This window comes from Halyomorpha halys, unplaced genomic scaffold (assembly GCF_000696795.3).
Source record: "Halyomorpha halys isolate HHAL.00 unplaced genomic scaffold, Hhal_1.1 Scaffold1157.1, whole genome shotgun sequence".
Classification (NCBI taxonomy): domain Eukaryota; kingdom Metazoa; phylum Arthropoda; class Insecta; order Hemiptera; family Pentatomidae; genus Halyomorpha; species Halyomorpha halys.
Window position 1 is genome coordinate 715005 of NW_027108759.1, and position 27844 is coordinate 742848.

The 27844-nt window shown below is 29.3% G+C and overlaps 1 protein-coding gene and 1 non-coding gene across 4 annotated transcripts in view; both read left to right on the forward strand.

Annotated features, from left to right (window-relative positions):
- Positions 1–27844, forward strand: part of LOC106688591 (uncharacterized PE-PGRS family protein PE_PGRS20) — a 74747-nt gene that overhangs the window by 41782 nt on the left and 5121 nt on the right. Inside the window, exons 3-9 of the mRNA XM_014433125.2 lie at positions 1129–1281; positions 13886–13975; positions 15441–15524; positions 24710–24811; positions 25125–25226; positions 25501–25611; positions 26741–26887. Of these exons, the coding sequence (XP_014288611.1) occupies positions 1129–1281; positions 13886–13975; positions 15441–15524; positions 24710–24811; positions 25125–25226; positions 25501–25611; positions 26741–26887 (789 nt within the window). The remainder of the gene's footprint in view (positions 1–1128; positions 1282–13885; positions 13976–15440; positions 15525–24709; positions 24812–25124; positions 25227–25500; positions 25612–26740; positions 26888–27844) is intronic.
- Positions 22614–24703, forward strand: LOC106688592 (uncharacterized). Of its 3 annotated transcripts, none has more exons than XR_010843313.1 (4): positions 22614–22657; positions 22764–22856; positions 23775–24197; positions 24285–24703. It is a non-coding gene; the product is annotated as an uncharacterized protein (transcript). The 3 variants fall into 3 exon arrangements; XR_010843312.1 differs by having other exon boundaries at positions 23775–24025; positions 24108–24703; XR_010843311.1 differs by having other exon boundaries at positions 23775–24703.

A 27844-nucleotide genomic window follows, 5' to 3' on the forward strand; every position in this document is an offset into this window, starting at 1 on the left:
TCTGTCGTTCACTCTTCCACTGAGGTGTCCAACATGTTCTTATTATTACAAGGGGTGCCATTACGGGAGAAACAGAGGAGGGGTCCTTTTAATAATCTGCAAACCCGAAACGTTCAGAAGTATGCGATTATAGAACCAACTTCAAACTACAAAAATTGTGGTAAGACTTTGCTTAAAGAGGTGATTTACTTAAAACTGAGTAAAAACGCTAATTAGAAAGGTCAGCTTTCCAAAAATGTTTAGGAATTAGAGTGGATTAAAAGAAATACTCTGTCCAAAAAGACCTCCAGTAAATTGCTCCTATTTTCTAGCTGAATAAATTGGGTATTATAGATTTCTAAAATTATTATATTAAGTGATCGAAAAATGAATGAAAGTCTATATTCCATTATTTAGATTTTTACTTCAATATCTTAAACTAAAGTTTACTACTTCGTAGTCAATTATGATAAAATAAAATTACTTAAGAATGATAATTTTAACATAAAAGTCTACGTTATCTTATCCACATGATTATCATGATAAGGAAATTTCATATTCAGCAAAAGACAACCAACGGCTTATCACATTATAATTAGTTAAGATATCTCCACAGAACAAAGAAAATTATATATTCTTAATTTTACATATCATTTTTAAATCTGTGGATAATTATTGTAATTGATAACGCAGTTATATTTATGCATATGAATCCGGAAGGAAGTGGACTCAGGCAGGCGATTAAATCCAATATCAAACTTTCTTTTTAATTTGTTTGGGAAAGATTCCTTTCTATTTTTTAAATATTTTTTTATTAATTTTTTTGTTAATTAAATAAATAATTTCTATGTTTGACAGATTTATCTAACAAGAAATTAATGAATTTACGTAAAAGAAATAAGAGTTAACTTTTTGGTTGTAAACAATTTTATTTGCTACGCATCCAAAAATATTATAGCCTTGTAAAAGAAAATTTAAATATTTACAATAATGGTTATTATTTAATATCTATTAAAATCTCAATAAAACTCTTGCATGATAATAAACTTTTGAATTAATTTTTATTCAAAATATTTCGCTCCTAAGTTATATAAGAAGTCCTCGTATTCATATAAGAATTTAATGTTACTAATCATTCTTTTCCAATAGGATTTCGAGAACGAAGTTGTGAAGATGTACACTCTAAAGACTCTGGCAGAAGGCTTCAAACTTGAAGAAGCTGCTGAAGAGAAAATCATCCAAGCAGCTGTTGAAACCCTACAGGAAGAACCGAGCCCTGAAAGAACGCAAAGGTTACAAGAGGTGTGTAAAAAAAGATTTTATTTATTATTATTATTTATTTATCTGTAAATAATGATTTAAATTAGAGTCATTTAATTTTTACGATTTAAAATAAGGAGAATAAATTACTAAAGCTATATTTTAATTTATTAATACTCCGAAAATCACTTCAGATGATTATAATTAGTAAATTTTCATAATAAATTCTTGGCGTGCTTAATGGATTTTTTTAAACAAATCGACTATTATTTGAATTATAAAATTTTATAAGCTGTACCAATCGGATCAGAAACCAATTACAACTTTATTCATTTACACTAAAATTGCAAAATAATAAAATTTAATTGAATACAGTGAAATCCTTGGTTACTTAGAAATTTAACTTATTTGAATAAGTCCAATTATACACTCGAAACTTACATACAATTACGTTATATAGTATTATAAGAATTTATTGTTTTTAAAAATGAATAAAATTGTCCTGCACTAAAAGCCAAAGGCTAGTTGATTTTGGGTCTTTTCATATGTCCTATAAATTGACGAAGAATTTGTTCTGTTCGTGAGCTTCACAAATATCGGTTATATGTTACTTAAACTCAATAAGTACGGATAAATTCGATAATTTAATATCAATTAAATTACATAATTAATATCTAATAAAATAATAATTACAATATAATGTACTGATAATAATTTTTAAATTTATCTGGGATTTTTTAAATCATTTATAAACAGATTTTAAACATATAATATTTTTAAGGATTGAAATTTCTCCATTAATAAAACTTGTAATATATTCATGCCATAGTGACTTTGATGATATGGTAGAGAAAGCAAAGCATTTCAGCTTGTCATGGAACGCTGTTATGACCGGGAAATCCTACCTGAGGGTGGGAAAATTACCGGTTATAGGTGTTAAATAAAAAAAGTTCTTTATGGAATACACTCAGTGGAAAAGAAGCAGTATTAGTTCGACTTGATACTTTATTTTACTGGACTTCACTACAACTTTCCCTAGAAGTAATATGTTCTTTTCTTAAATATATGTTATTACTAGGGATAGGATTTTTATGTTTTCACATATTTTTACCTGACCGTGATATCTTCAGTTCCTTACTAACTAACAATTCTTGCAATTCTCTTAACTAACAATCCTTGCAAGACAATTCTTGCCAAAAGAAGCCATTTTTATTTCACATATTTTTAAATATTTGGCCTTTTTTTACATATTGTTACATATTTTGTTGTAAATCACATATTTTCTGAAATATTTGTTATTTTTTACATATTTTTAGATATTTTGTCCTGAATCATGTATTTTCTTAAATTATTTGTTCAATTGTAAATACATTTTTCGCTACTACTTAAAATTCAAGAGAACGCAAGAAACTTAATGGTGAAATTTATCATTTATCATAAATAGTGCGTAAAAATTCTATGTTTTCATCTTTGAACACAAATTAAAAGCAGTGGCAATAATAAATTTTCACACCGAATTACATCGAGAATTTCTCAGAATCAATTAAAAAGAGCAAGGGTCTTATTCCTGTAGCATTTTCCTAGAATTTGTTTGTTTAATCCTCAATCCATTTCTCTTTTTCCCCCCTTCCCATGGTCCTTTCTCATCTTAGTCTTGTTTCACTCCCCTAGTTTAATTACAATTACTAATTAATGTCTTGTTATTGAACAGCTATGTTTTCTCTAAGTACATTTTTTGTACATATTTTAACATAATTTCTTTTAATACATATTTATGTAACTTTTTTTAAGTTATAAAATTACTAATTAATTAGTAATTTATATTGTTAAATAATACATAATTTATAAATACATATTTTTTTAAATATTTGACAATTTATTAGCACATAATTATGTACATATTTCAGATTTTTTAGCACATAAAAATCCTATCCCTAGTTATTACCAATATCATCTCTGTATCATTCTATCTATTTAAATATTTTTGATTCTAATTAATAGGGATGGAAACAAATTTAAAGAAACTTCAAGAATTATTGGCTTGCAAATAGGGCTCACAAATTACAGAGGCTTAATAAAATCTTTTAGATATGACCGTGATTTGGATAGTTTGGGTTGTTTCCGATTTTCCAATATCTTTTAATTTCTATCTCTATTTTTCCTTTATCTACTGAAGTTAGATATCAAATACTTTCGTATTTATATTTATTCATTTTTGACTACTAGCAAAAATGTGAAATGGTTAATTTTTTCGAAAAACAATTTTAAAGGTACTTAGGAGAGACTTTTATGAAAATTCGATATTTAAGCCCTGTCAATGAGAATAAGACGTAGCTGATATTTAAAATTTAAGTTTACATTGATATACGAAATTTAATCAAAACGTTTGAACTACTTCCAGTCTTATCGAAAAGGTTACTGTCATACCTCAGGAATACACCCGCGTTAAATATTTTATTTTCATACAACTTTTAGTTTTTGAGCTAGGCTGACCACATACGCAGATGAGAAATATAAATAATTGGTCCAGCAATGGTCACATGCTGAAGTGTTGACAACTGGCTGTAGCCGATTGAGAAATAGTTGAGCCAATATGTCAATATGGCTGCATAACCGTCGGCCAAGTCATTATGTAAATTACAATCAACTGTTACTGCCTTCACCGTGAACCTAAGTCCATTGGTGATGTAACCATATTCAGGTAATTGAATCTCTGATTTTCCTAATAGTCCGGTCAACAAGAGAACAGAAACTGACTTTAAAGAAGAGTGTTGAGAAGTTCTGTAAATTTGCTTATTTATGTTTTTTAGGATGTGATTGTCATTTTTTTCCGGAAAAAAAAATTCCATTTTTTATTTATAACTGAAAACCATGTCTAGTTCAAGTAAATACTAAATTGAAGAATTGTAAATTATCTATAATTTGGATATAATAATAAAATAGTTAACCGTAAAGATTTAAATATAAGAAGATTAATTTTTTTTTTAACACAACCCTGACCATCTTCTTATATTTAGATATATAATATATTTATATATATTTTTTAACTGCTTCGTTTTGAATTGAGCGCGAGTCGAAATTATAACATGGAATATATTTCAGTCAAGTAGAGATAAAAAAAAGGTCACGGTAGAAACTCTTAAAGAAGTTTCAAAAACTTGTTATTATTTTTTGAATAATAATTACGAATTTCAACTTTGAAATTTAGTTATTTTTTTTAAAGCTGTACTAATATTTTCTCGTTCCCCACTTTTTGAGAGATTTTTGAAATTGTTTGGAGAAAGATTAGAGGTTTGTTGGAGGAAGTTGCAATTAGTAATTAGCACCCCTAAATAAGCAAATATTCGTAACTTAACAACAGTTGTTTAGTCCTTATGGCCAGGACATTACAATTCTTTCTCTGTCAACTGTCCATTGTATTACTTTCTTTGTGTGTGTGAATAAATTAGGTATTTTGTGGTTTGCTTAATATTGTTTTTGACGGGTTTGTTTCATGAATTAGAGGATTGATGATTAATTTCGATCATGAGCTACAGAAGTGGTCTTGGTACACATATCTTCCTTTATTTATTTTTTTATATTATCTTGTTTGTTACAAATACATTTAAAAACATATACACCTATATACAAATTTATTTTTTATTACATGTCCAATAACAATAAATTGATAAATTTTACATGTAAATAGATTGAAATAGCCATTTGAAGCTCCTTAATAATGAACTTAAAAATCAATATGTGAAGGATCATAAAGAACTCTAATGCAAGTCAAAATCCTCAACATCAATCACATTTCTCAAAGATTACATAACAAGATGACATAGATGGGAATAGCTGAATAACAAGGAAAGGTTACGTTTGCTAGTCATAACTTGAGGCAGAGGTTTCTACTCATAACTGAGCCGTTCAACTTTATACTCAATAAAGTTCGTGTGTCTCGAATAGTTATTTGACAAGTTATAAAAACAAAAAAATTAAAAGTTTTATTTAATTATTTATTCAATTATTTTAAAATTGAACACAGAAGAATAGGTTAAATTTTTGCACAAAATATATTAGGTTTTTATAGTTAAAAGAATAATTTGATAGTGGAAGTCAAATTACGAAATAAATTAATCAAAAGCAGTATATACATAGAAATAGTGGTGTGTATTCTAGAAGATAAATTACACTGATGTTTTATGATTTCTCAATCAACAACGATGATACACTTTCTCAAATCATAATATCAAATTATTAAAAAATAATAATAAAATAAAAGAAAGAAAAAAAATTAATTTAAGTAATAATGGAAGGTCTATATGTTAAACAAATTAAAATATGTTAATGAGGTGTAGGTAGTTGACTGTGGATTAATAAGTAGAAAAGATGGTCGGAGGGGGGGGGGAGGAAGGTGCGGTGAGTAAAAAAACACAAATAAACAAAAAATTATTATTTAAAATTAGTCGAAGCTCCCTGATGAAGACCTGAAATCAGGTCGAAACTTCGGCACCAATAAATAATTTTTTGTTTAATTGTGTTTTTTTTGCTTACCTTACCTCCCGACCATCTTCTCTACTTAAATTAAATAAAGTATTACTGAAAATTCAGACCTTATGGTTGATGAGTATGAAAATCATATTTTTTGATATATTTCGGGAAGAGAGAGGGAAAGAGGGGGAATATATCCCTTTGAACCCATCCCTTGAGTACAACACTGGTTGATGACGTACTGCTAAGGTTAAAATAATCTTAAAAGGAAACTAAAATGTTTACAGTGTAATAAAAACTAACTCTAAAGGATTCATTGTCATTTTTTTTCTTTCATTAAATATTATAATAATATATGACATGTTAAATAAGAAGGTTGGTTACCTATAGGATCTTGTTCTTGTCCATCTTCTGCTTTGCACGCACTATTAAGTAAGCGATCGATACAGGATGTATCGTGTAAAGTGAAAGCCTTGTAGGACCCCTGCAACATGGATGGAATCCATAATTCTCATCGAAATTCTACAAAAGGAAACAGTGCTGAATCGAGAGAAAAAAATCAAATCAAACGAAGATATCGTAGAAACTGATTAAAAAATCACTCATAACAAAAAACAAATTTAGAGTTATAGCGAAATTAATATTTAAAATTGGATGGTTTACTGCTTAGAAATTAATTATTAAATCAGAGAAAATCAAAAATATCAGTTTTGACTATTGGTGAGACAAATTTAATCAAATAGTTATTAATAACGAAAATCACAAACGAAGTCACACATAACATAAACATCATCTGAAAATTATTATGAACATTTTAATTTTGATTTCAATCCCTGGGCAAGTGATCAACAATTCAAGAACTTATTTCTCTTATCTATTCATATTTATTGAAATGAAGCAATTAAATAAAATTGTTAGACCAAATGTAGTGGTTTATATATATATATCTGTTAGATATATGCATTGAGGAGAAAAGGTTTAAAAAAGTGAAATTGGTAGATTTAGAATGTAATTATTTATGTTGGAAGAAGATAGTTGACCGTATGAAGTAGATTGTAGTAAGATGGGTGGCGGTCAATAAAGGCATCAAAATAGTAAAACAACTATTTAATGTTATCTGTAAAAAAAGGAATACAAAGACATTTTTGTAAACAAAGAAAAAAAAAAGAGACAAATTAAGTTAAGAAAATATAAATATAAATGATTTGGGAACTAAGTGATAGTAGGTACAGTCATGTGTGATAGAATAGTAAATATAGAACTAGAGTAATTAATAGTAGAACAATACTTATTAGAAATAGTAACACATGTAAATAGTAAAGTAACAGTAAAGTGAATGTATGAAAGGTAAAATACAATAACAAATAAGAAGGAGATAATAAGAATATAAATAAATAAATCATATACATAACAGATGAGACGGAAAAAATTAACAGATATACCTGATATAAGAAGGTCACTAGTGTTGGAGGTAGGAAAGAGTAGGTGGAGGTGACCCCACCTTCGTTTTTGAACGTCAGTAAGTAATTTGGTTAAAATAAAAATAAAATAATTTGGTTAACATTAAATATTTTTTTTTTTTACTAATTTGTAACTTTATTGACCGCTACCAGGACTTTCTTCCTACAATTTAATTATTTATGGTTCGTACACTAGTATGCCTAAGAAGTATCAATATTTTCTCAACGATAGTAACTATTATTTAGAATTTGCTGCAGTATTAACTTCTGATTTAAATAAACAGTTACATTTAATTTTTAAATCTTTTTTAATAATTAACAGTTACAGTTTCTTGCTTCCTTCGGAGGTCCATTCGACTTACCTAGTTGACAATGTAGTCGATATATTCGGATGATGCTGCACGTACGTTTCTAGTCATTCTTCCAAAGTGAGAGGCTGTTGTGGACTACAAGTGGTGCATTGTAATACAGAGAGAATACTTGAAGGGTTCCTCTCTTACGTCAAGATAGCCCTGATAAAGTACCTCTTACAGGTGTAGTAACATCATGAGCTCAGCAACTGTATCAATGTTCCACTGGCTTCTTTTAAAATATTTGTTAATATTTTTAGGTTATTTACTTGTCAATGTGTCAAAAAAAGTTATTATTTTTGAGTCCATTATCAACTTATAAAAATTAGATTGACAGTTTTTTTTTTTTTTATGGCATTTTCCTCGAAGGACGTCTTAATCGCTAGAGTTGTTATACATATTTTGTACTGTTTGATCAAGTTTTAGTCACAAAGAACATTAATTAATAGTAAAAAACTACGTTTTTAAGAATCGCTGAGTATGTTTTCGTGCTTGTTTTGTACAAAAGAAGTAATATTTAAGCATCCAAAACAAAAAAGATTCTAGAAAAAAAAATTAATTAAAATACTTTACCTACTAAAAATATTAACGCGGCATTATTTATATATTTTTATTTTACTACTAAACAATTAATTTAATAATAAGTTAGATTAGAGTACTTACCGTTGGAAAAACAGAAGTTAACTCTGAAAAATGTCTCTGTTCTCAAATTATTGCAAAATAATAATAATAATAATAAAATATGTAATAATCTTTCTGACGAGAAGATCCATACGCCTATGGTACATGGTAACAATATGCTAATGGCCAATTTTAATCTTTTCTCCCACTGCCAAACACTTATCGTTTAATTATTCTATTTTAAAATGGTACGTCCAATGAACTTATGAATATTTAACCCGTTACACACAAGGGAAAGAAAAAGGGCCTTAAACCATTCTATAGATAGATAGATTGAATGGTTGGTTCCCTTAAAAATGTTAGAAAACAGAAAACATTAAAAAGTATATTTTTTAAAAAATGTTCAATTCGTAGCTATTAATTTTTTATTGAATCCAAAGAAATAGAATAATTTCACAACAAAAACTGGATTTCTTGAGCACGTATTATTATACTAAATGGTGAAACTGCCCAAGTGGTAAATATTAAAGTTTTAATTAATTTGATATAATTTTTGCATTCACCTCTGCAAGTCCTCCATATATATTGGAAATATCATGAAAATTGATGGTCATACAGAGCTCATTACGATTTCAAAGTGTAGCAAATTGTATCGATTTAAAAAAAAAAAACTATTATGTGAAGTGCGCATTTTAGGAGTTAATTAGTATTGACTGAAAACACCACACTAATTAAATATACCTTAAATAGGTATTTACGTATTTTACTCCTTAAATAAGTATCATTTTTGTTTCTAAAAAACTAAACTTTGTCTGCTAAAACTATTTTTTCTTTTATTATTTACGTGCAAGGGACAAAAATTTTGCACCTTGAACTCAGACCTAAAATCCATGTTTAAATAATAGACTAGCTACTCAATTAGTCTCAGTAATTATTCCACGTTTATGTGAATTTTTTGATGAAATAAGAAAGTAATAATATCGGGGTAGTCTTTGCATCACAAAATTATTACTGCAATTAAATAACTCGTTAAAACACCAACTATCACTAGGTCCGTAGAACTGAAATTGAAAAATAAAACAGTGTAAATCGAAAAAAAACATAGTATTAAAAAAAAAAGATTAAATGGCCCATTCATTCTAGATTTCTATAGCCATTTGCATTGAATCACTAATGGAAGCAAGCTCATTGGTTGAATGTATTCACGCTCGGGTGAAATCCCAACGACCTTTCAGGTGACATTTCGTTCAAACCAGTTTTTTGCCATTGCACAATAAATTATCAATGAAATACTAAACCAAGTAGATCTTTTCGATCGAAATCATTTTATCATCTAATAATGGGAGACTACGCACCTGGGACCACCCATTTCGCTACGTCGGCTGTTGTACAATTCATATTTCAATTGTGTATCCGTATCACAGATTTCTGTAAAATATATTTTATTTTAACCGGCCATATAATTTTTTTTTTGTTTGGAAATTCTTAGTTTAGGAGTTTTGAGGACACTAACAAAGAATTTGAACAGGAAAATGTTTTTGTTTACTTTGTGGAAAGCTATTTTTGTTTTTTGTGATTCATTATCCATTTCAACTCATTTAATACAAACCGAAATGTGTTTTAGTTATTATTCATGCAAAAATAAATCGAATGGTATATTATAACCCAATATGCCAAAATAAGAGGACAGTATTGAAAATTAATAAGGATAATATTCGTTTTAATAATCTAAAAAAATATATATATTCAAATTTTGGTTGTAATTGAAAAATGAAATAGTTTTGTTTCGGAAATCAAAAAAATCCAATAACTTCAAGATAAATAAGGAACTAATCTTCATGAAACTTAGGAAGGGCTTAGGGCTGTCTAAACTACATGCAATGGTGCAAATTATACCTTCGTAAACAAATCAGAACGGGATATAACAAATAAAACCTTTGAGACAATTTTGTTAATTTGAAACTGTTTTTCCTCCCATAAGATGGTATAAACTCTGAAATATATTTATATGGGTTACAAGAGCAGAAACTTAACTTTTCATTAGTTGTAATTACGTTGGATTTACTTGATATTGTGAGGAATTATGAATTTATTTCATCAACTCGGAACATCGACAGAAAAAAATATCCTTTTTAATTTATATGGAACTTAACTAGAAGTTTAATAATTTTTCATATTATTAAACTCATTCGATACAATAACATTATTTTGTTCTTGTTCTGCACAAAAAACAGATCGATCGGTTTATAACAAACATTAAATACATACAGAGCAAAGGCGGTATACGATATTATATTATCTAATTTGCATTGAGTGTTCTCCCGTAAGCCCTTTTCATATATAGTACACTCTAGAGAAAAAACAATAAAAAGAGCTATGGCGATAAATAATTTTATATTGCATATAATTCAAATGGAATACATTTTTTGTAAAATTCTTCATAATCACTTGGAAAGTGATTAAATTCTAACAAAAAAAATTATTCGCGCCACTATTAGCAAACTATTGTTCAATTGTGATTGATTGTGTCCATCTTCAATTTTTTCCAAAGCTCGAAAACTATGCCAACCCAAAAACATTTCAGATGCTTATTTCAAATATGAACAAGCTGGACTCAGGCAAATAATTTGGCCTAGTATATATGATAAATTATGTGATAAACAAAAAGTATTGATGAAAAGTTTAAATTCAATAAAACAAAACCCAGACCAAGTTTTACGATCAATAAAATCTGAACATTTTAATGTATTCAGTAACAAAATAAATAAGGCATTATGACATTAATAATAAAGCATTCGATGTGAGCTATTTTATTTTATTTAATTTATACATATATTTGCTACTGTGCTGAGAGTAGTTGACTCAAATTTTATCTTTTAGGTAAGATTTTATTGTAACTAAACAAAAAAAAAAAGATTAAATATATACATCGCAACGCAATACTTCATTGTCATAAAGTTAAGGGTTGGAAGCTTTTTTTTTTTTTGTAATTCTTAAGAAAACGTCATTGTGTAATGTTAGTTTTTCCATTTTATTGTAGTATTACATTTGCTGAAAGAGCTTTTCCACCTGTTGCAATGTTTCTCCATGTTGAGTTTATAAACGTGCCCAAAACATCAAACTTTTTCTAATCCTTCCTACTAGATAGATTTGGTCCTATAAGTGTTTCCCAATCTTCTGGAAGTTTCCTTAGAATGGTAAAAAACAACAAAAAAAGTCACAAATTCCAAAATATCACGAGGAGATGCAGTGGTAAGAGGATGAGGCAAGTCTTTCGCAACGCGACCCAGGCACCCGGTCTCGGCCCTCTCATTTGCATATAGTCGGTATTTTAATATTGTTTAAACAAATATTTTTGGGATAAGTGTGTGGAGTATTTTCATGCCCCGCAGTATATTACAGTATGCATGTATTACTGTGTAATGAATGTCTGACTTTATGATAGCTACAAAATAACAAGATATTCAAATATACCTATGGATACCTGAAATATATTTGTGAATAGACTAATTGGAAATTTAGAAATCCCATTAAAATTACGAAATTTTTATTTAATGTATAAATAATTTCTAGTCTTAAAAAAATATTTCTGGACTATAGGGACTGAATAGTATTAAATATTATGAACGATCTGAGTCATTTAAAATTAGTAAGTATTCTAGAAATTTAATTCTGTAACGAATCATAAGTGTTATCAGTTCAATAAATTCATGTTTGTTATGAAGTAACAATAAAAATAATTTATTATGTTCACAACGATAGCAGTCCTTGATCAGAACTTGATAACGGTACAATCATTTTTTTTTGTTCTTGTTTTTCGATATTTCGAGAAATGCGCATTCTTACTTATGCAGTATGTTATTTATCAAAGTTCATTCTGTTACATATAATTTATACTTAATTGGGTCTTCAAATGATGTGCTTTAGTTGAGTCAATCAACGTTTGGAAGAATTTATTATAAACATAATAAGTTGGGACATAAATATTATATTAATCAATTCATAATTTTAATACCAGCCATCAGCGTAGTCTTGGTTTTCGTTTCGGGAAGGATCCGGCCCTTTGTGCCTTCTATCCGACTAAACAATATCAGATGCGTTCGTTATACAACAAATAATTGTTGAGAAGTGTAATATAATATTTTCTGTACCGAATTATTTTATTTGTTAAATGATACAAAAATAGATTTATGTGATTTTTGTTTACATTTAATAATAATGATAATTAATTTAGTTAAAAATAAAATACAATAATTATCCAAAAAAAGGTCCTATGATAATGGAAGATCCGTTTTCCGAAGGTCTTATATGTGGTAGAATTCATGTTTAAGTAATAGTTTATGCATGGGAGCAAAATTTACAAGAATACTTGTAGTTTTTTGGTCATCTATCTTCAGCTTCTGCTTTCCTGTTTGCAACATACAACTTTAAACGGTTATTTAAAAAATATTTTCTCCTTTATAGTAAACCCTACAGAAGAGGCGTATATTTTAAATAATTTGTGAATACACTATGCACAAATCATATTATATACATACAGTGTTAGTACAATATTATATATAATACAATATAAAATACAACAGAATATAATAGAAAGAACATAACACAAAACAAGGAGAGATGAGAGTTGTTAGATAATAGAGTAGTTAAGGTAAATAAAATACAATTGAAAAAAAAGAAAAAGAAAAGAAGACATAATTTGTATAATATAATTTAAAAAAAGGACATAATCTTTTTTTTATTTGCTAGTCGCTCCATACATCATTTCAGGTCTATGTTGTTGGTGAATTCTTTAAGTTGTTACGCTATTTTAGGGCATATATTTTAATAGAAAATCATTTGATATAATATTAAAAAGATTACAAACTGTTCACGATAAGACAAGGAGTGCCTTGCAAATATAATGAAGTGAATCCACCATAGTTTAGCAGGTGGAGCAGGTGTGGTCTCGTAACAAATAAGGCATCTAGATGTAGGTACTCCAATCTTCACCAGAATGGAACAGTTATTACGTTTAAGTAAAAGTGAGAGTATTTCGTAATTTGAGGGTGGGTCTGGACCCGTTGGGCCTCTCCTTTGGCTATGGCACTGTCTGCCCTGTAGTATTACTAATTCTTACTCATATCTTTCTTTCCTCTTTTCATCTGAATAACCCATCAGCGCAAATAGCTCATGATTAATAACTTCGCATGGTTATATTTAGTAAAATCAGTTTTTAAATTTTTGTCAGTTCTCTACGACCATTCGGAATCAAACGAACAAAAAAATCTTTTTTTTTTATAATAAGTTTTTGTCGTCAGTTGATAGACTTTAGCGTAAAACAGGATGATTCAATCGATTTCACCGACAGAAATCCTTTCATCATAAATGAATTTTATATCCATATACAATATAGTATGTAATTATAATGCGTATGTGTACGTTTATTGTAGAAATAAAATATTTTTGCTTTGTAGGAAGAAGAAAGGTACGAAAATAGTAGAAAACTATTTTTAGTAACCACTAGTAAATAGATTGATTACTAATAAACAGTTTTTCTACTATTACTAACTACTTATAACAGTCAACTAATTATTTTCCAAAATATTTTTACATACATAATTTTCAATCCGTTCCAACCGTTCAAAACAACTCGATGTTCCAATATCGTTAGCCATTCAATTGGACATTATTTTTAAATTTAGATGTCAGAATCATTTTCATGTACCATTTTAATAAATAATGAGTGAATAAAATTACTTCCAGGTCGGTGAGTTGCTGAGGAGGGACAAAAGGGCCGTTCAAGTGCTGTCAGGTCTTCTAGGAAGTAGCAGTGGCGGCGGTGGTGGTGGTGCAGTAAGTTAAATATTTTTTTAAAATTTATTTAATAAAATTACATTCATTATGGTCCGGACAGATGACAATTAATTAATTAACTAATTAATTGATTTGTCACTGATGAAATGTTCAGTTATAAATTTAATGTTTTAAAAATCATACCACAGATAAATCATGTATTAATGAATTATACAGTATGCATTGAGGTCTATATATTCCGTAACATGGTATTGAAACTGTTACCAACATGTACACTTGCTCAGATTAACATGTTATATTGAATATCCTATGTATTAAGCAATGCGGGCATATTGGTACAGATATTTTATTGTGAAAGAGGAGTCCAATCACGGAAGATAAGTTGCATATTATATAAGAGAAAATCATGGAATACTTTCCCTGCTTGTCCCAATGACCTTATGCTCACTGCCTCAACCCTTCCTGTATGCACTCATATTAAATCGGTCCAATAAGCATCGATTATTGATTCTAGATATTATTTTAAATTAATAATTATCTAATAAAAAAAAATTGTAAAAATTAAAATCGTACAAATCAAAGAAGCAGAACAGAATACGAATACCACGAAAATACGTAAAATTGATAACGATAACGGGTGATAATGTAATACACAAGATTACGGATGAATGCCGATTTAACTCTGGACTATTTTGATAGAAATCCAGAATATGGAACACCAGAGTTGGTTATTTAAGATTTAACCTTCACAATATGCACAGATTGGATCCCTATGGAAAATTAATGAAGAAGTCAAAGAAATAAATGACACGATATGTATAGGAAAATGACTTAAAGAATCTAGAGGCATTTTTTTTCTAGTAGTTGATATCAGAGCTGGGCAAAAATTAGTTATAATAAAATTATAAATAAATTTCCATGGCTGCAATGTTTATTTATCAATGAACCATCAATAAATAAATTAATATAAGTAATTTTTGCCCGACTATGGTAAGAACTCGTGTCAAAAACTAGTGAATTGGGTCTACCAATCTAGTTTCTAAAGTTATCAAGGACATGGTGAAGTTTTCATCTCAATGAAGTTGACCGCAATCTTCTAAATATTTGTAACTTTTTTAGAGTTCTGGTAGCCCCCTAAGAGTTCTAGAGTTCTCAAATATCTATAGAAATAGTTCTGTTGTCTAAAACATGAATACCATTCAAAGATGGTAAAACAGAACTGTTGGTTAATTGGCAAATTTTTTTATGGAAATATTTAGGTCGATTAATAATAGTTCTATTTAGAGTTCCGGTAGATCCTCCACTCCTCCTGCGAGTTATAAAAATTATCCTTATCAAACAAATCTCTAATATTGATAGCAAAAAAAGGTTTTATGATTCCAAAGTTGCAAATTTTTAGTATTTGTAAACATTTGTTGGCCGATAACCAATAGTTCTAAAATAATATTTTATTATATTTCATTATATTTTTGTTGTTTGTTTTTCCTATATATTACTTTTCCAGACTGCCTCGGCATCAGCTGGCTCTGACTCCGGCTCAATCCTAAGCTTGGTCGGTCCATTGCTAGGCAGCAGTAGCGGTGGTGGCGTGAGTATTTCAACTCATTAAGCAGGAATAACTATCTTATACCTATACGATACTGAGGATATTAATTAATAGAAGTGAACTTTTTTATAAAAAAATTATAAAATAATAAAAATAAAAACCTGCTAAATTATGTAGAACATGAAGAGAATTAGAGCCGGTGTCGTGTAATATAAAGGAAAGTACCAGGAAAGGGAAATTGGTGAATGTTCTCAGGGACCAATGTAGTCTAAGCTTTTTAGTTTGCGCTCAAGCTTTTCCATTACATAACTTTACGTTCAAAAGTTAGACATTGAAAACGTAAATATTTGAATCGTTCAATTAAAGTCAAGCCTTTTTAAATGCATCAGAAGGTTGCCAATTTTCTTCTAAACTTCAATACTTACGCTTGTTATTCAGCTCATAACTAGACAGGTTTAACAGTTTACAAATTTAGCTCACAATGAGTTCTTATTTTGGAAGTTGCTAGGGATGCAGATTTTTTTCATTACTTCACAAAACCGAAAAAGATATTACTGATCAATTATTATCACTTACCAGTTACATATAATTATTATTTTAGAACTAATTTACCAGCTTACCATTGACAAAAATTAAAGTCAACTGAGTAATTAAATTTTTAATTATTAAAAAAAAAAACAACCAGGCATGCATATGAAGAAGTTTATGATTCGAATTTTCATTTGTGTGAATCAAGTTTTAAAACTAATTAAGGAGCGTAGGAACCCCTTTTTCATGTTATTTCTCATTAACTATCTATCCTTTCATGTAAATTACACACAGCTAATACTGTCTACGTAGGATTTCAAAATTGATTCCTCAAATGATTGTTTTTCATTTGAAATTACTTAATCTTTTCATTTTAGTACTTTTTCAATTACCTTGGTTAGAGGAAATACGATTTTATCGGTATTTACAATATTTTCCGGATCTTAATTTTGGACCTCGTCAGCATTGGTATAAATAGACTACATGTAGGTTCAATATAAAAAAAAATCAATGAAATGGACAAGAAAAAAAAATTATGTTTATTCGATTGAATATTAAATTCATAACAGCATTTTGTAAAAGTTATAATATAACTTTATCTTACCTGGATAAAGAAAGGAAAAATCTGTGGCAAAAACAACCAGGACATGAAACTATAGGAAACACGATTCTTACCACTCGCTTTTGAAGCCTTAAGTAATACTAATGATATTCTCCCCGCGTACTGGTATTTTTTTGCGCCTTGATGCTGGCCGCAATGCACCAATGTTAGCAGGCCGTCATAAGACTTAACAAAACGTACAAAAGTTCGTACTTTTTTTTTTCTAAATACCTTTATACTCTACGAAATTACTAATCAGGGATTTTTATACAGTATTATAACTGATAAAACTATGCTTCTACGCCTGAGTTTTCAATGGCTTTTAAAAACATGTCGTTCAGCCATTGTCATGTCACATTTCTAATGACACCCTGTCTACTACTGCTTCTAATGAAACCAAAGACTTATTTAATGGCTAAATTAGGTGTGTGTATAAAAGAACTAAGAAAACTATATTGAATGAAAAAAAAATTTTTTTCAGTAACTAAGAAACTTAAACAACCTAAATATTATCCATCTAATACGGATTAACTTAACTTGAGTTTTAATATCTTAAACTAGAGTAATAAAAGTAGACTATAATATTCATGGTGCGAACATGAGTTTATATAAAAAAATCAGATATATATATAAAAAATTTAAATGAAATAAACAAATTAATAAGAAAAGTATACATGAGTAAGTAAACTTTGCATTAATTAAAACCAACAAACTCTACCACAGATGATGCGATAGACCCAATTGTGAAAATCCATAAGTGCAGAAGGGCTACCTGTCCCTGATTAAAGATTGATATTTCTGTTTTTCTATTGTTTATTATCTGAAATTATGGTATTTTCTTTTATTTTGGGATATTCAAACCGATTAATGTAAATTATAATACTATAAAATTCTTTTCATGTACATTACCATATAGTTATGGCATGAAGAAGGTAAAAATTGATTAAAGACTAAGTTCATGTTGATGATAATGCCTCAGTATAGATTTAATTGTGAATAAGAATAATTATTTTATAAATTATTTTATTGTTACAGAAAATATTCCATAAGACTTGATATGTTTGTTATTCTAAGGCATAAATGCAAGTGGCTTTAAATGTTTCTTCAATGCATGTTTGATCCAGTGGGATCACAGTTAACTGTGACTCTATACTCCACCGGTACAGTGGAAGTTTTCCATATAGATATGTTGCATGTTTCGTGCTACTTGTCAAAATAATGTAACATGCTATGTTTATAAACATAAAATAAGACAAATATGAAGCATGCTAAAAAAAATACATTGATTGAATGACAATCACATACTTCACAAATTATTTCCCAAGGAAATATTTCTAAAATATTATTACCACCTTAGAATGTGGTATGATTTAAATTTAATGAAGTCATCAAGATTTTTAAAAAGTATATTAAATGTATGTTGCTGACATTTGAATCAACTTTAAACCAGCTTATTACAATTAACGATTACGCTCATATTATAATAATTTATAAAATATTATTATCTATAAATTATATTATTTTATTATAAAAAATCAAGAGGGTTTAATAATTGATTGAAGTATATTATAATGTTTGAAACATACTTAGGTATGTGATGTTAACATAAAGAACTAATAAAAGATTCAAACAGAAAAGTGAAGAATAAAAAAAAAGACACAATAAAGAAAATTCACATTATAAGGCTATGTTTTAAATAAAAGAGTTTAGAAATTTTCAATTTGTCATGCAGACAACTGAGGACCAGTGAACTGATGAGAGTGGTTCTGGTTCTCTTCTAACTGTTTTGCTACCACTGTCCACATCGTTTTCTGTTTTAGTGAGTAATGTCTGCTGTGGGTCTGCTTTGTCTCTAACTTTCTTCAGATTGATATTATGCTCAGTCAACTATAAGTGTGTCTTAACTAAACATGTCCGCTATTATATTAGACATTAATGCTATGTTAGTTGTCTGTGATTTATGATTATTGTCTATTTCTTAATGCTTTAAAATCTTAATTTCTTTATTTGTTCTATCCTTCTTTGTACTAAAATCCATTTTTTTAAATCACAATATTAGCATAAAAATAAAGTAGGTTAATGGTATGAGAATAGAGAATTTCTCTATTTAGGTCCTAACTGTTACGTTACCCTTCTACTTGAGATTGAATGAGATATTTTCTTCAAAGTATAGATGGAGTTACCTATAAGTGATGTCTTCATTATTCATTATTTAATGGTTGCCAGTATTCCCACCAGAATTCGTTTCAACTCAACTGTTTCATTGCTCCCCTCCTTCTCTCAATAAAGAAACTATATCGGAAGGAAAACATCAGTTATATTTTCATCAATTATGTAGAGTATAAAACATCAGCCTTAATCTAAGATCTGGTAATTTCTTTATATAATCCTACAACAGATAAAGGATCATAAATAGCAGAGCTATGCTCAATTTTGAACAGAGAAATTGCTACTCATAATAGGTTAAATATAAAAAGGAATATTAAAAAAAAAGAAACATTATGGCCATTGACTTCTAAACATAATTTTCATAGTAGTATTGGAATTCACTAGGATTTTAATTCTAATGATTTTTACTCATGTTCTCAGTACTCCATTGTTTGAAAATCAGAACCAACTCATTACAAAAGACTTGTAGTTTTTGACTATCTTTAAAAAATTGATCTAAATTTCAAGAAAAAAAACCAGATCTGTTGACAAGTCTAAATCGCCAGCTTGGTATTCACCATTTACAAGTTTGATGCTCAAAGTATGAACATAACTATACCTTTCTTGATTTTGCTTATTGCTTTGTTCGCTTTTTTTCTGAGGGTGTTGGTGAAAAAACTATTCATTGGACAATTCACCAGCTCTATTAGCAACATCTACAGTAAGTATATTTATTTTTATTTATATGCTGCTTTTGCTGATGTAAATACTGCTTTTTGCTTGTCATAACCCTTTGTACATAAACCCACAATAATTCAAACTGTAATATAGTAGGTTTACCAACATCCTATGTATATATATCAACCAAATAAAACATAAATAATTCTTTGAAAATAGTTAATAAATATAATTCTTTTCAAAAATTATTTGTCTGGGACTTTCTTATTTTTCAATGTATTTTCTTTCAGTAGGTTTAATGGTCATTTTATTTTCTAAAAAGTAGGACGAGTAGAATACCTTAAGAAAGTACTTTCAACCTGAAGAACGATTAAAGTATATGATTGATATTTGACCAATTTGAATGGAAGAAGAAATAGTACTAACTAAAAAAACTTATTTATACTACAATACTTCCCCGACCTATTCATTCCATGCTTGCACTGCTAGCTCATAACCAATTTATGCGACCGACAGGGAGGCGGAGGAGAGGGTGATGAAGATGGAGGCGGAGGGTCAGATATAGGTTCTTTACTGGGCTTGATCCAGCCCCTCCTGGGCACCAGCAGTGGGGTAAGGCTTCTTCACTGTTTTCTTCAAGAGGGCCGCCTTGTCTCTTTTTCTCACTTTCTATATTGGCACTTTTATTTTAAACCACTTCTATGATTTAAAAGTAGTTTTGAAAAGTTATTATCTTCTAAAAAATTATACACTGTTTTCATGACTTCCTGCCAATTATTAAAAATTAAGAGCTTCTGTTTATTGCCAATTAAAGCACACACACAGACCAAATTATTAAGTAGACTTTCTAAATGTAATACAATATTATACATTGTGAATAATATTTCTTCCTTCATTATTTTTAAAAATTTCTAAGTATTTTCCTCATCTTCAGGAATCTTGTATTTTATTTCCAACATTATTTATGAACTGAACCCATATCAATAGAATATGTATCAATTTTCCATATTTCTATATAGATACATAGTCATTATTAATTATGATAGATTTGGAGAGTGGTGTTGTTCAGTGAATAAGATATTGTGTTACCATGTTCAAATCCGGCTATGGCATATAATTATTTATTTTAAATAATGTAGCCATGAATAAACCTCTAGTGGGGTTTGGGAACCCTCCTGGTCCACCCAGTCTCTATAAAGTGGGTACCTCTAACACAATAATACAACCACCTCCTTTCAGAACCATTGTTCAAGAAACATTACTTCCTTACAAAATACTAAAATCCTAAATGACCCTTCATAGGTTGTAGCGGTCCAGATTTTCATTTTATTTTATTTTTTTCAATCATCTAATAATTAAAATCTGCATTAACGTTACAGCCTGAAGTTACCATCACTTCAACCTAACTTAACTGTTGAAAAATAATGTAAAAATAAATAATGGAAATTAATAAAGGAAAAAATACTATTCACAACATTACTATATATCTAATAGATAACATTCATAAGAAAAAGTTGATATGATTAATTTAATATTTTATATGTTATAATTTTATTTTTAAATTAAAATTGTCCTAGTTAATGACTTTACTCATAAAACTTTTTGATATAATGGTAACAAACTTCCTAGAGTTGGATGAATCCTTCCTAGATCACTCTTAGAACTTGAGCAGCTGTAATATTTATAATACTAACCACTCATCCATTTATAGTTCTTTCACATCTAAATCACTTACATCATTCAAACATCTGAATAATTTGATCACAAAAAATATAAGCTCGGTTTTGTTTAATATATTAAGTTAGCTTTGGTGATATGATTCAAGCTATTATAGGAAGCATGACAGCTCATTAGCTGACATCAAATGCAATGTTAATCTTCCACCTTTTTTTTTTTTAGCTCTTGCATTTTCAATTTTATCACAATTCTATTCTTCAAGATTGCAATGAACTGCTTAAATCTAAAGTATGATTTATTCTGGCTTATACTAGATTCTATGTGTATTTTCAATAGCAGCAATTTTTTGGCGTATTTGTCAATGGTACTTGTATCTGAATTAAATAAATATTCATTTAATATCCATAACACAATGAATCCATTCTATATTGTTTCTTAGCTTCTAAACTTTTTGGAAGAATACTATAATAAAATTTAAAGAAAAATAAACTACCATGTTAACAAGCTTCTTTCTTCAAGAAATATATTCTCAAACTAGTAACCAAATTATATTTTCAAAATTTTTAACCGAAAACATTTGTACCATATTAATCAAACAGATGAAATTTGTTTATTGTTTTCACTATGTTGAATTTTGAGTCCGTTCAAACATTTAGTAGTTTCCTTTGATCAAACATTTGTCTGAATTATTTTTAATTGGTTGTTTTCCACATGTTAAACTAATCATCACATCATAGAGTGAATACATGCACTTTAAATAACTCATGATATTGATTCTCATATCCTGCAACTGTAACGATAAAAGCACGTACACTCCAGAGGCGGCTGTACTGTAATACAGTTTTGGTATCAACTATTCTGATGTGCTTTGATCTTAGGGAGGTGGTGATGACGAAGAAGGTGGTGGTGGTGGCTCAGACTCTGGGGCCATTCTTGGCCTTATCCAGCCACTACTTGGATCTCTTAGTGTAAGTTTGAAAATGGCTGGATGAATAGTCGAAACTAAGCAGTAAAAATAATAATATTGAGACCTAATATTGATTTTTATAGATTAAAAAAAAACATTAATTTATATATAAAAATAAATACTTGAAAATATAATTAGAATAAGAAATATATATATTTACTCACACATATACATAAACATTTGTAAAACTCTTTTCACAAAATTCTATAAAAGAAACCACACTTACTAAATCAGTAACTGCATTTGTAATTGTAAATTGTAAAAAACATATCAATACAGTGATATTATTATGTATTAAATTAATATTAATTAATTTAATTTATTACTTTTCTCAATGTTTGCTTAATTAAAGAATTTAATAATCAATGAAATAATTCTTTGAGGTGACATTAAAGTTACATCGAATTTATGGAAACTTTCATAAAGGCATAACGAGACATTTGTAATTATGTGATAATATATTTCTTATGGAATTTGAATCAGGGGGGTGGTGGTGATGACGAAGAAGGAGGAGGAGGAGGTTCTGACTCAGGGGCTATATTAGGACTTGTTCAACCACTTCTTGGCACCAGTAGCGTGAGTAACTGTATAAGGAAATAATCACTGAATATAAATTATGAGAGATTCAAACTTAGAGGAAATTTTAAATAATTGAACAATTGTATTAATTCTAATGGACCAGGGTGGTGGTGGAGATGATGAAGAAGGTGGAGGAGGAGGTTCTGATTCTGGAGCAATCTTGGGTCTGGTACAACCTCTGTTAGGATCCAGCAGTGTGAGTTAAATGTATATAAAATGCACAACCTGATTTGCACATTCATTTCTCGTTCTTTTTGTGGTTTCAACTTTGGAGAAGCCACATTCTATTACTTATAATAATTCACAACAATTTAAACATGTACTAAATTAATTAAAACCTGTTCTATTAAAAAAAAAAATAGAATACAAGATATAAAAAATGCTCATAAATTAATATTATTAATGCTCATAAATTAGTATTAATAATGACAGCTTTTGTCCAGCACCTGCCTTAGCTTATGCTAGACCAAGTGCAAAACGTGACTGTAAAGTCCTCTTTATTATCAATGCAACCAATACTGTAGGTTTACTCCCTCTCCCCACACCATTAACATAATCTTGCCTATTCTGAGTGCGAGGGCATGTGCAGCATTACCAGTTGCACAGTTTAAGGCCGACCATGCTTTTATCAAAGCATTTCAGGGAAATATTGGAATTTTTGAATCAACAACTTCATCTTGTATATATGACTTTACAGAGATTTTTAAAAAGTACCATTCAGGTACATTACTTAAGCAATATATTTCTATTTTAAATTTATTGGGATCTCTCAAAACGTATTGAAGATGGGGGATGCTTAATAACATAATATTATTTAATCATCTAACTGAAAAAAAACAACTTAATTTTGTTTAAGTGTCTAAATTTAATAATTTCAAATTATCCTATGATTAGCCAAATATCCAATATATTGTCTTATCTTATTGATAAGATTTAATGGATTATAAACAAAATTGAAATAATTTATATTCCTAAAAATGTACCAACAAATAATCTTAAGAATGAATGTTTAGCCATCTTAAGAAATTGCATGAAGTGAAAGCATGAGCCTTGATTCATTTATTTATCAAATAGAATTAATTGTAAATAAAAAGAAAATTGATGGATAAATTAGGGAGGAGGAGGTGAAGAAGGCGAAGGTGGTGGTGGCAGTTCTGATTCTGGATCAATTCTTGGGCTGCTACAGCCATTGCTTGGCTCCAGCAGTGTGAGTTTTCAAAGCTTTAACCTCTTTTTAAAGTTATATTACATTCATCCATTACATTTCCTTATGAGTAGGGAGGAGGGGGTGAGGATGGTGGAGGAGGTAGTTCCGACTCTGGAGCCATACTTGGTCTCCTACAGCCTCTTCTAGGCTCCAGCAGTGTGAGTGAAACATTCCTATATCCTAATCATTCCTTTGTTATCTATCTTACTAAGAGTTTAAATCCCTACAAATATTGAGCAGGGAGGAGGTGGTGATGATGGAGGAGGTGGTGGAAGTTCTGATTCTGGATCAATTCTTGGGTTACTCCAGCCACTGCTAGGTTCCAGCAGTGTGAGTTATCCATGTTTTATCCTTGCAATTCTCCTCCTACTATTAATTGCTCCCTAAAAGCTTTTATTCCTACTTAACCTTGAACAGGGAGGAGGTGGTGATGATGGAGGAGGTGGTGGCAGTTCAGATTCAGGATCAATACTGGGCCTGCTCCAGCCACTCCTAGGCTCTAGTAGTGTGAGTTATCCATATCTTTATCCTTTTCTCTTTCCTTCCTTATCAATGAATACTGCTTCATTCCTGATCTTAAACATGAGCAGGGAGGTGGTGGAGAGGACAATGAGGGTGGTGGTAGCTCAGACTCTGGCTCCATTCTTGGCCTGCTCCAGCCGCTGCTAGGCAGCTCGGTAAGAAATTAAAAAAAAGCATCATTCTCAAGCTTGCAGCTAACATACAGGTCACTTGCACTACTGATGACTCAGGTTGAATGTCTAGCAGCCATAACAATGATAGTGGTAGAATAGACTGCATGATAGTCCATAGTGAAAGTAGTTTGATTGTTGCCAAACCAGGGAGGCGGCGGCGGCAGTGGAGGAGATGGAGCAAGTGCTGCTGCAGGATCTGACTCTGGTTCCATCCTTGGACTTGTTGGACCACTTCTTGGTTCTAGTTCTGTGAGTTTACACTTCCATTATGAGTTAAATTAGCTCATTTATTGGCTCTAAATCAAAAATTCTAAATATAACTGACAATAGTAACTGATTAATGTGACAATAATGAGGATATATTCTTCTAAAGTATTTATAATAATATTATAATTATTCTATCAAAAGACTGTTGAAGAACATAGTCCTTACCATTCCAAACTCACGACACCACTGATGACTCACAGAACGAACGTCAAGCAGACATTTCAATGATAATGAAAGAATATAATATTGAGTAAAATAGTTCATAGTAAAAGTAGCCTGATTGTTGACATACCAGGGAGGCAGCGGTGGCAGTGGAGGAGATGGAGCTAGCGCTTCTGCAGGATCCGACTCTGGCTCTATCCTGGGACTTGTTGGACCTCTTCTTGGTTCTAGTTCTGTGAGTTTAAACTTCCATTATGAGTTTAATTGGCTCAATTATAGGATTTCAATAAAAAATTCTGAATCTAATTTACAACTGGGAATGGTTCAAGCATTGATAATGAAGTAATATTCTTCTAAATAATTTTACATTAATTCCTTCATTCAAAATATAACCGGGGAAAATATTCTGTCTGAATCTAATTCTATACAAATATAAACATACTATAGTATCAATTTCAGAACCAAAATAAGTTTATAAATTTTCCCAGAATAACTTTAAAGGATTTCAGGGTGGCAGTTCTGGTGGATCCTCTGATGGTGGTGGAGCTTCAGCTTCTGCTGGCTCAGATTCAGGCTCCATTCTCAATCTTATCCTCCCTCTAATATCTTCCTCATCTAGTGTGAGTACTTCTCTCAACAAATTTAAGGTTTCTCGATTATGTTAAGAGATAAAAAATTTGAACATATTAATACCTTATATAAAAACAAGGACATGTTACAGAAAATTTTGTATTAGTAAAATTTTTACACTCCTCAAGAAATGTAGCTTCTTTACATTCCTAATTATTTTATTTATAGTGGCCTTTAAATCAGTTGATTAAATAAAACAGTAATGAAAGGTTTTTTTTTTTTTGGTAAACTTAGGTCGTTACAAGATTTTAGGGAATTTTCTGAGCATTGGACCATGGTTGTTTAATATACAATCATCCTCGATACATTGACTTCATTTTACATAGTTTTAATTGTGTGATAGAATATTTTCTATTATTTTTTACTATTATTTGTGAAAGAAATTAGGGAGGGAATTCTAATGAATATATATCTAAACGTTTTTAGATTCTTTTAGAATAAATACTATTTATTTTCATTTCATTATGAATTAAGTTTATGGTAAGTGCTATAAAAAATATTCAAATATTTAACATTAAGTTAAAAAATTAAGGTTCTCACTAAAATATATATTAATGGAAATGATTATTAAAATTATTCATCAGGAGGCCTTTTAAATCCAAGCAAAAGTGTTACACAAAAGGTGAGTTAATATGAGTGAATTTCACTGTATGATGAGGAAAAAAGAAAGAATTAAAAAATAGAACTAACTAGAAGCACTTAGTTTAATGTGTATTTAAATGGTATCGTAAAAGCCTTGCACTGTGTTATTTAACTACATAGTTTGTTGTGTTATTAGACTATTAATGGTATGATTAAACACTAGTAGTTTAAGTGATTAGCACTTATGCACAAGTATTGAAAAATTTTATGTAGCTATAATATTTGTTTGAAATAGCTTTTTTCTATATTACAAAAAAATTCTATTTATTTCTTTTAGGTAATGAAATGTTTCTTTTTATTTATTTCAATTTAATATTGGTGAAAACAAGAAATTATTAAGCATATATTATATATATGTATACACAAATGATACTCTATAAATATATTTTACTGAGTAATTTTCAAATATCCTTTCATTAAATACAGTAATGATGAATCATGTAATTTATGTGTAATTCTTCCCAATATGCTCTCTAGTCTGGAGGCGGAGGTGGTGGTGGTGGCAGTGGCCTTGGAAGTATTCTGAGTTTATCTAGCTCAAGCAAACCAGGAGCAGGAGGCAGTGTTGGAGGTGGAGTAGCTGTCGATGCAGGAGACAATTCAGGTGGAGGAGCAGGAGTAATTGTAAGTTTATTCTAAATATAATTATTCTAATTAATCAAGAAAAATTGTTTAAAATAGTTTTAAATTTTTAATCTTACATTTTGAACTTATATTTTAAACAACAAGTTACTTAGAGCTCTAAAAGATTAGAAATTGTTTAACAATGCAATAGGCAGTTAACTAGTGCCATATTCTATTCCATCTTGTGTCAGTGATGAAAAACAGTACATTAATATGAATCTGTTAAAACAGGCTGAGCTAAAACTCTAATTATTTATTTACTTTTTTATTTTTCATTTCTAAAATTATCCATTAAATATATCCCTGACTCAAACCCCAATTTTTAGAAATTTCAATTTTGAAGTTATATTTACTCAAGTACCAGATATTTGGAATAACTTTAGCAGTGTTTGGTGAAGTATTTAATAATACCCCATTTACTTAGTACTAACATTTTATTTACATAAAAAGAAAGTTATACTTTATTATTTTTGTTTCAATAATTACTAAGCATAAAACTAAAGTATCATTTTAAAAATATTTGTACTAGTTTTATAGTTCCCAGTATCAAGGAGACAAGGCATTTTCCGTCCCCTTTTTTCCTCAATATTTTATGAATGAAAATAACCACTAAAAAAAGTTAAACAGAGAATATAGGTATATAATATATATACCACTATATTATATAGGTATTAAGTGGAGGAGATGGTCGGGGTCATCATTGAGTTTAGTCAGAATCTCTGCCGAAGCTCCCTGATGAAGACCTGAAATTCAGGTCAACACAAATAAATAATTTTTTGTTTGTTTTTTCTTGCTGACTGCACCCCCCTCCTCCCCTCCCTTCTTCTCCACTTATTAATCTATAGCCAACTATCTACACCTCAATATAGGTAATAATAATACTCTATTTTATTGAAAATAAAGAGACTTAATTAATAATGAAAAATCTCTCTATGAGTGAATTAATATCAACTTTTA